The following is a 10,019-nucleotide window of genomic DNA, read 5'->3' as shown; positions in this document are numbered from 1 at the left end:
TCCCACAGAAAGTCGGAACAAGGGACTCAACAAGAGGGGGGTCTGTCCGTTTCCTGCCACAGATACTGCCTGACCCGCTGAGTTCTTCGGGCACTTTGTTTAATGCTCAAGATTTCAGCATCTGCGGTCTCTTGTGTCTCCCCACAGAAATGTTGAGCACCACAGTGCTCAAGTTGTCGTTATAACTGCACAGGCATGCCAGAATAGTTGTCCTACACAAGGTCACAAATTTATAGGAGCAGAATTAGGCCATTCGGCCCATCAAGTCTACTCCGCCATTCAATCATGGCTGATGTATCTTTCCCATTCTCCTGCCTTCTCTACGTAACCCCTGACACCCGTAGACAGTGACCGCACAACTCGTTGGCCAATAAAGTCCAACGGTTGCATCATTTGCCATAAACATGCACAACTTATTCTTCCATCAATTTTCAAAAAGGGTCTTTCAAAGGCAGTAGAAAGGAATATTGTTCCCGCATCCACTTAATGTACCTCAGCGGACAAGTTCAAGGAGGCATCTTTTCAAGATCAAGATGCCAGAATAACATGGCCGAAACATGGCTGAATGTCTGCCAAGTTGCTTGATTGTTGTGCGTGCCACCTCTCAGTTACATTTACAGTAGAAATATCAGCAACAGGCCTAAAGCATAACACAACTAAACTGCAAAAGAACTCAACGTTTCTATTTGTGAAAGAAATCAGAGAAGCCATTCAACCCAACTTTACATATAGCCATGAAAACAAAGACCGCCATCTCTTTAATGTGGGCACACCACCTTGTATCTAACCCCTGATAGCGGAGTCAAGGGATATGGGGAGAAGGCAGGTACTGATTTTGAATGATCAGCCATGATGACGGTGAATGGCAGTGCTGGCTCGAAGTGCCGAATGGCCTACTCCTGCACCTATTGTCTATCTCTTTAATCCCAGATATATCAAAATCTGCAGTCACACCGTGTCATGTTCTGCCCTTTGCCTAAACAGTTCTAAGTGTCAGGTCATAACCCATTATTGATCAATTTACAAACCTGGTGGGGTGCCTGTCCCTTTAAGGCAGGCAACCCTACATTCTTTAACACATAAACAATGTTTTTTAAATCAGAATAGAGATCTGCAATAAGAGAGGGAAACAAAAGACTTGGAAAGATGGAGGTGGGAGAGAACACTGGCAGAAGAGGACGAGAATATGATCAGCCTTTCTGCCCTTGTCACTGAAAGAGATCACGTTGAAATCACGACCTTGGGATAGATTTGATGACTAGGATGGGTTTAAATGTGGGAACCTCTCCATACACCGGAGCGGGACTCCAGCCAAAGTTTAGCATCAACTGGAGAATTATCCCCCACCCACCCACCCACCCCCCAATATAACAACAATCTCAAGCCTTGACTATTTGACGGTTACCACAACAAAACGACTTCTTGGGTTTCAGCGCATGGATGACTGGGCGTTTAGTGGACCTGGAGAATCTGCCCAAAACAAGCCTTACATTTAATCTACCAGAGATAAATCCAAATGGAAGGTTGATAGCAATCAAATGCTTAGCAGATGCTTTGCTCAGCCCCCTGTCCATGAGAGATAGGTGGCGAGCACTCCTGTAAAATGTGCTGTTCGTATATTTATTTTTGAAATATTAATAGCTGTCAGCAAGAGGTGGTTGTAAATATCTTGCGGGGAAATGTGATCCCACTGGCTCCAACCATGCACTGCAATGCCACTGCATGTCTCGAATCTCTCAGCAAATCTGCAGAGATCGCCATCGGCGATGGTGTGGTGTGGTGTGGATGGACTCCCCTGGATATCACGTACCTTGGTCATTCCAGTGCCCATGGCTGGCAGGCTCTGATGTTACCAGATCTGCAACGAAAAGACGGCGTGTCAACAATAATGTAAGCAATTGCAGAAATCTGGAGGCTGCCTCTCAGTGGCGGAGGAAAGGTCTCACTCACCGAGACGCTTTCTGCGCGATGGTCGAGTAAGTAAGTCTCCACTACATGCAGCAAAGCACAGTCACCCGCTTTGGCCGTTTCACTTCCGGATTTCCTGGCACACACACACACACATCAACACACTTACATCACCACTGGGCGGTCCCAATTGTAGTTAAAGGACACACTCCTCCTCTCTTCAATCATTCCATAAAACTTCAGCGAGGATGCCACCTGAACCTTATTTTAGTTTAGTGTAGACTTCTTAGATTCACGCAGCGTGCAAACAGGCCATTTGCCTACCCAAGACCGACATGCCCCATCTATATTTGTCCCACCTGCCTGCGTTTGGCCCATATCCTTCTCAATAGACAATAGGTGCAGGAGGAGGCCATTCGGCCCTTCGAGCCAGCACCGCCATTCAATGTGATCATGGCTGATCATTCTCAATCAGTCTGAAGAAGGGTCTCGACCCGAAACGTCACCCATTCCTTCTCTCCCGAGATGCTGCCTGACCTGCTGAGTTACTCCAGCATTTTGTGAATAAATCGATTTGTACCAGCATCTGCAGTTATTTTCTTACATTCTCAATCAGTACCCCGTTCCTGCCTTCTCCCCATACCCCCTGACTCCACTTAAAACTCTATCCTTAAGAGCTCTATCTAGCTATCTCTTGAAAGCATTCAGAGACTTGGCCTCCACTGCCTTCTGAGGCAGTGAATTCCACAGATTTACAACTCTCTGACTGAAAAGGTTTTTCCTCATCTCCATTCTAAATGGCCTACCCCTTATTCTTAAACTGTGGCCCCTGGTTCTGGACTCCCCGAACATTGGGAACATGTTTCCTGCCTCTAACGTGTCCAACCCCTTAATAATCTTATATGTTTCGATAAGATCCCCTCTCATCCTTCTAAATTCCAGTGTATACATGCCTCGTCGCTCCAGTCATTCTCAACCTATCCTATCCAGGTACCTGTCCAAGGTACCTCCGGCAGCTCATTCCATATACCTACCACCCTATGATTTCATTAAATCTGCCCCTCCCTGCTCACCTTCTCGTTGGTCAGAAGTGGTGGCGAGGTTAGACCTGTGTTATGTAATCAAGGATGTTCAGGTCGAGGACAGAATTGTGGTCTGGGGAGTTCTTAAAGGTTTATCTTCCATATTATTTATTTCATATTATTTCATATTTCATATTTCAGATACAGCGCGGAAACAGACCTTTTCGGCCCACCAAGTCCGCACCGCCCAGCGATCCCCGCACATTAACACTATCCTACACAGACTAGGGACAATTTTTACATTTACCCAGGCAATCAACCTACATACCTGTACGTCTTAGGAGTGTGGGAGGAAACCGAAGATCTCGGAGAAAACCCACGCAGGTCACGGGGAGAACGTGCAAACTCCTTACAGTACAGCACCCGTAGTCAGGATCGGACCTGAGTCTCCGGCGCTGCATTCGCTGTAAGGCAGCAACTCTACTGCTGCGCCACCGTGCCGCACTAGCTTTGAGGGCCTCTTGATAAGTTCATCATTTTTGTTGGCTCTTGCTGTAGTGGACAATAGAGGGCTCTGACTGCACTGAAAAATCGATACGCCATGATTATCATTTGCTAGACCTCTAATGCTCTTTCCACCCATTTTCAATTCCGCAGGTCAGGGAACTCAGTCTTGGTGTGCTGAGGGAGTGGTTTATTTTCTCTTAAGGGATGACAGTGTTTACAAATACTTTCTCTGTGCAGGTAATTGAGCATCTCAATCGCCTTATCATTCACATCAACGCTGTTATATTATTTTATTTTAAAGAGGCCAAGATCTCTTTACGGGTAGTGCTAATGATGGAGGTCAAGGCATTTAAAGTGCCCTGGATACACCACAGCTTCGTATGGTTGGGTGCCTTGTCTGTGAATGCTATCTTAGAACTTTCTTAGCAGAATCCATCAAACCTTCAGCATCGATTTTGTTTGAGACGATGTTGTAGAAACATAGAAAGATACAAAATAGGTGCAGGAGTAGGCTATTCAGCCCTTCGAGCCAGCACTGCCATTCAATATGATCATGGCCGATCATCCAAAATCAGTAAACCGTTCCTGTTTTTTTCCCATATCCTGTGATTCCATTAGCACTAAGAGCTAAATCTAACTCTTTCTTGAAAACATCCAGTGAATTGGCCTCGACTGCCTTCTGTAGCAGAGAATTCCACAGATTCACAACACTCTGGGTGAAGAGGTTTTTCCTCATCTCAGTCCTAAATGGCCTTATTCTTAAACTGTGACCCCCCCTGGTTCTGGATTCCTCTAACATCAGGAACATTTTTCCTGCATCTAGCGTGTCCAATCCCTTAAGAATTTTATATGTTTCTATAAGATCCCTTCTCATCCTTCTAAATTCCAGTGAATACAAGCCCAGTCGACCCATTGTTTCATCATATGTCCATCCCACCTTAGCGGGAATTAACCTGGTGAACCTACACTTCACTCTCTCAATAGCAAAAATGGCCTTCCTTAAATTAGGAGACCAAAATTGCACACAATACTCCAGGTGTGGTCTCACCAGGGCCCTGTACAACTGCAGTAGGACCTCCTTACTCCTAAAATCCTCTCACTATTTAGGCCAACATGCCATTTGCCTTCTTCACTGCCTACAGTACCTGCATGCTTACTTTGAGTGACTGATGTACAAGGACACCCAGGTCTCATTGCACCTCCCCTTTTCCTAATCTGACACCATTCTGATAATAATCTGCCTTCTTGGTCTTGCCACCAAAATGGATAACCTCACATTTATCCACATTATCCTGCATCTGCCGTGCATCTGCCCACTCACCCAACCTATCCAAGTCACTCTGCAGCCTCATAGCATCCTCCTCGCAGCTCACACTGCCACCCAGCTTTATGTCATCCGCAAACTTGGAGATGTTACATTTAATTCCTTCGTCTAAATCGTTAATATATATTGTATATAACTGGGGTCCCAGCACCGAGCCTTGCGGCACACCACTGTTCACTGCCTGCCATTCTGAAAAGGGCTAGTTAATTCCTACTCTTTGCTTCCTGTCTGCCAACCAGTTCTCTATCCATATCAATACCCTACCCCCAATACCATGTGCTCTAATTTTGCACACTAATCCCCTGTGTGGGACCTACACCATTGCTTCTTTTGGTTGGGTGCCTTGTCTGTGAATGCTACCTAAGAACTTTCTTTGCAGAATCCATCAAACCTTCAACATTGATTTTGTTTGAGGCAATGTTGTAATTTCTGCGATTGTTTTGGGACCAGGCTGATGACTATAAGGGAGCAGCTTAAACAGTAATCAGTCCAATATTCACTATTAACGGCCATGGGACTTATGTTGCAGAATTCCTTTAGTCTGTCCTAAAGACAATGAGAGAATCTAATGCTTGACACTCTGGTGTAACATGTTGGTCATGACAAGACAATACTCCAAGCATTTTGACAGAAGATACCTTCCACTACTCCCTTCCATTCAAGCACACTTTGCCAGAGCTTGGTTTTTTTCCAACACCCAGTGCTGGAGTAACTCAGCAGGTCAGGCAGCATCTCTGGAGAAAAAGGATGGATGATGCAGAGGTTCAGCAAAACCTGCCAGAAGCATTCACTAGCTCACAAACTACCCACCCACTTGTCCACCAAGCACCCTCTATCCCACCAACAGTCATACATTGGCCTCATCAGCCCCCTCAGAACCCACTGAAAGTCACAGGAGCAGAATCAGACCATTCGACCCATCGAGTCTACTCCGCCATTTAATCATGGCTGATCTATCTTTCCCTCTCAACCCCATTCTCCTGCCTTCTCCCCATAACCTATGACACCCTTACTAATCAAGCATCTATTAATCTCCACTTTTAAAATACCCAATGACTTGGCCTCCGCAGCCATCCATAGCAATGAATTTCATAGATTCACCACCATCTGACTAGAGAAATTCCTCCTCATCTCCAATCCAAAGGTATGGTCTTTTATTCTCCCACTGCTGGAAACATCCTCTCCATCTACTCTATCTAGACATATTATTTGGTAGGTTTTTTAAAATGAGATTCCCCCCTCATCTTTCTAAACTCCCTTCAGCACAGGCAAAGAGCCATCAAATGCTCCACATACGTTAACATAATCATCTCCGAAATCATTCTCGTAAACCTCCTCTGGACCTTTCCAACGACAGCACATTCTTTGTTAGAAATGGGGCCAAAACTGAACAATATAAGCAGGGTATGCCATTAAACAGTTTTACCAGTCAAAACCCTTGAATATGACTCAGAAAGGGAAAATCTGAGGCGATTTTGAGACTTCAAAGATGACAATAGGAAGGTCGAATGTCTACATGAGTTAAAAGTGAGTCAATAAGATACAAGCAATATGAAAGCAGGGAGACAAAGATAGAAAGTGTTGAGATTGCACTGAGTTTATGGCATCCATTAATGTACCAAATTCATTGTATTTGACTATGGCAAATATTGATGGTTTATTGATTTTAGGTGGATAATGTTTTATGACATTTTCATTTTGAAGACAACTACAGAACAGGAGGTAAGATCACTTGTGGAGAAGTGCTCCACCAGAATTACTGGCGTCTGAAGATGTCTGGTACATCAGGCAGTGAAAAGTTCAGTAAGCAAAAAGACCAAGAAATCAAGTGGATTTATAGTTAGTTGAAGTTACAACTGTATATTGATGTAGTTGACTGATGTGTAATTGTGCGTGTTTTGGAAGTGGCACTAACATTTTTACTTGGAAACAAATGGAAAAATACAATGATTTAAGAGGCTAAAGTACACATTGAATCCATGTTCTATGTTTAGAATCATTGTTAATGGGACTATTATGCAAGTTTGTTCAGGCTGTCAAATTTGTATGGACAATAAGACTATAATCAGCTGTTGTAGCTGGAGGGCAATGATGTCAGGGAATTGGATTAACTGAGAAAGTTATATAGGATCTTCAGTCAGTTTATTATCTTTTATCCATATCCCAACAAAAAACATACAAAAAGGTTCTCTGGCAAGGCCATGATTTATTATTTATTTGCAGCAGTATGAGAAGGCATGTTTTTGAGTATCCAGGAATTGTTCTACAAGGATAGGTTAGAGATTGCGAGTCTATTCATTAGGGTTTAGAATAATCCCCTTGAAATTTAAGAATCTAAGGGGACCATACAGGGTAAATGCTGAGAGGATGCTTCCATTAATGGGAGAGTCCAGAACACAAAGATGTGGTCTCACAATACAAGGGCACGTATTCAAAACTGAGGCAAGGAAGAACCTCTTCTGAGTGTTGACTCTATGGAATTTCTTGCCAATAGAGCTATGGGTTTATTCAAGGCAAGTCATCAGGTGAATCAAGCATTATGGGGAAAGGGCATGGAAATGAACTGAGGAATGTCAGATCAGCTGCCCATTTATATTTGTCATGATAAGTGAATTTTATTCAGAAGACAAAATTGGATGCAGGGCGTAGCAGTGACCTGCCTTCAGGTCAAATTCTCTACCAACCTCCATCAGTGCCTGCCCCAAATAATGGAAGATTAAGGCAAACACATAGAATAAAAAAACAAGCATCAATATATTGTCAGGGAGGAAAATCATAATGGACACTCAAATAAAAAAGTATGGCTATTTGCAAGAATTATTTCATTTTCACTCAAAGTCCAGTTTTATTGTAATCCATTTTAGCCCTATTATCTCTGTACATTAGGCACGCATTACTTTAATCAAGTAAGAATGCAACAGATAACACTGCAGACCAGTATAATTTAATCAATGAACATACACAATTCACTGTGTATCTATCACTGTAACCTTGTGCTCACCAAAGCAGGTGGGTGGCAGTCTGCAGTTTCCCATCCAATGATATTCGCTAGCTCAAAAAAGGACAGTGGGGCTGAGCCAGGAAAACTACAGCTAAGTGAACCTTACAACAACAGTAGGGAAATTATTGGGACAGGATTTATGTTCAATTCAATAGGCAGGGATGCATTAGGAGTCAACATGGTTTCATGCAGGGCGAATAATCTTACAAATCTGAGCAAATATGCTCTGAGGGGTGCAGCAGTAGAGCTGCTGCCTTACAACGCCAGAGACCCAGGTTCGATCCTGACTATGAGTGTCGTCTGTATAATAATAATAATAATGCATTTTATTTATATAGCGCTTTTCATATACTCAAAGTCGCTTTACAGAAATTTTGAGAACATAGGGAAATGAATAAATAGATAAATAAGTAAATAAATAAATGAACAGAGAAAGGAGACAGAAGGTGAGGTGACCTTCAGTGGTTGAAGGCAGTACTGAACAGGTGAGACTTCAGCGATGTTTTGAATGTGGTGAGTGTGGAGGAGTCTCTAACGGTTTGGGGTAGTGAGTTCCATAGGGTGGGAGCAGCGATGGAGAAAGCCCTGTCCCCCCAGGATCTGAGTTTGGTCCGGATGTGGGGGGATAGGAGATTGGCAGCGGCAGAGCGGAGGGTGCAGGTGGGAGTGTGCCTGTGGAGGAGGTCGGTCAGGTAGGATGGGGCCAGGTTATGGAGGGCTTTGTAGGTTATGAGGAGGATTTTGTACTGGATTCTCTGGGGGATGGGGAGCCAGTGGAGTTTATAAAGGACGGGGGTGATATGGTCACGGATCGAGGTGTGTGTGAGTAGACGGGCAGCGGAGTTTTGAATGTATTGAAGTTTATTGATGATTTTTGAGGGTGCGCCATAGAGGAGGCTGTTGCAGTAGTCCAGACGGGAGGTGATGAAGGCGTGGATGAGGGTTTCTGCAGCTGTGGAGGAGAGGGATGGACGGAGACGGGCAATGTTTTTGAGGTGGAAGAAGGCTGTCTTTGTGATGTGTTTGATGTGTTTGTCGAAGGAGAGGGTTTGATCAAGGATGATTCCAAGATTCCGGATGTGAGGTGAGGTGGATACTGGGAGACCATCAATGTTGAGGATGAAGTTTTGGGTGGATTTGGTGAGCGTTTTTGGACCAATGATGATGATTTCAGATTTGTTGCAATTGAGTTTGAGGAAGTTTGATTGAAGCCAAGATTTTATTTCAGTGATGCAGTTTGTCAGTGTAGTGTGTGGTGGGGGAGATTGACTTGGTGGAGATGAGGAGCTGGATATCATCGGCGAAGCAGTGGAAGTTGAGACCATGACGGCGAATTAATTGACCAAGGGGGAACAGGTAGAGGATGAAGAGGAGGGGGCCAAGGACTGAGCCTTGGGGGACACCTTGGGGGAGGGGAGCGGTGGGGGATTTACAGTTGTTAATGGAGATGAACTGGTGTCTGTCAGAGAGGTAAGATTTGAACCAGGATAGGGCTGTGCCGGTGATGTTAAGGGAGGTTTCAAGTCGGGTGAGGAGAATGGAGTGATTTATGGTGTCAAAGGCGGCGCTGAGGTCAAGTAGGATGAGGATGTTGAGGTTGCCAGCGTCGGAGGAGAGGAGAATGTCGTTTGTGATTTTGAGGAGCGCAGTTTCAGTACAGTGGTTTGAGCGGAATCCGGATTGGAAAGTTTCATACAGGTTATTGGTAGAGAGGTGGTATTTGAGTTGGGAAGCTACAGCACGTTCCAAAACTTTGGACAGAAAGGGTAGGTTGGAGATTGGTCTGAAGTTGTTTGGGGTGTCAGGGTTTAGACCAGGTTTTTTCAGAATGGGGGTGACAGCAGCGATTTTGAGGGATGGCGGGACGATGCCAGTGGACAGGGAGCAGTTTATTGTTGCAGTGATAAGTGGAGAGAGAGCAGGAAGGCAGGCCTTGACAAAGCTGGAGGGGATGGGGTCCAGAGAGCAGGTGGCAGTTTTTATTCCTGTGAAGAGGTCAGAGAGGTCGGTGGTGGAGATTGGGGAGAACTGAGGCAGGGGCTGACAGGATAAGGGGGGGCAGGTGGTTTGAGGGGGAGCAGGTGCGTTGGTGGTTAAGGTGCTGTAGATGTTGTCTATTTTGCTTTGGAAGAATGAAAGGAAAGTGGTGCATTTGTCAACTGTGAATGATTGGGAGATGGTGTCCAGGGGGCTGAGGAGTTTGTTTATTGTAGAGAAGAGTGTTTTTGGGTTTCCGGAGCCAGAGTGAATTATTTGA

At 44.7% G+C, this 10,019-nt stretch overlaps 1 protein-coding gene across 2 annotated transcripts in view; it reads right to left on the bottom strand.

The window, feature by feature from the left end:
• dusp22a (dual specificity phosphatase 22a) overlaps nucleotides 1-2,040 on the bottom strand; it is a 101,215-nt gene extending 99,175 nt beyond the window's left edge. For both annotated transcript variants that reach the window (XM_078401757.1, XM_078401758.1), the window contains exons 1-2: nucleotides 1,951-2,040; nucleotides 1,811-1,858 (exon numbers count right to left, since the gene is read on the bottom strand). In XM_078401757.1, coding sequence (XP_078257883.1) covers nucleotides 1,811-1,831 — 21 coding nt within the window. In that variant the 5' untranslated portion in view covers nucleotides 1,832-1,858; nucleotides 1,951-2,040. The remainder of the gene's footprint in view (nucleotides 1-1,810; nucleotides 1,859-1,950) is intronic.
• Nucleotides 2,041-10,019: the final 7,979 nt, after the last annotated feature.

This window comes from Rhinoraja longicauda, chromosome 6 (genome assembly GCF_053455715.1).
Source record: "Rhinoraja longicauda isolate Sanriku21f chromosome 6, sRhiLon1.1, whole genome shotgun sequence".
NCBI classification, from domain to species: domain Eukaryota; kingdom Metazoa; phylum Chordata; class Chondrichthyes; order Rajiformes; family Arhynchobatidae; genus Rhinoraja; species Rhinoraja longicauda.
The sequence above is the reverse complement of the archived record's forward strand: the minus strand, read 5'-3'. Positions and strand labels throughout refer to the sequence as shown.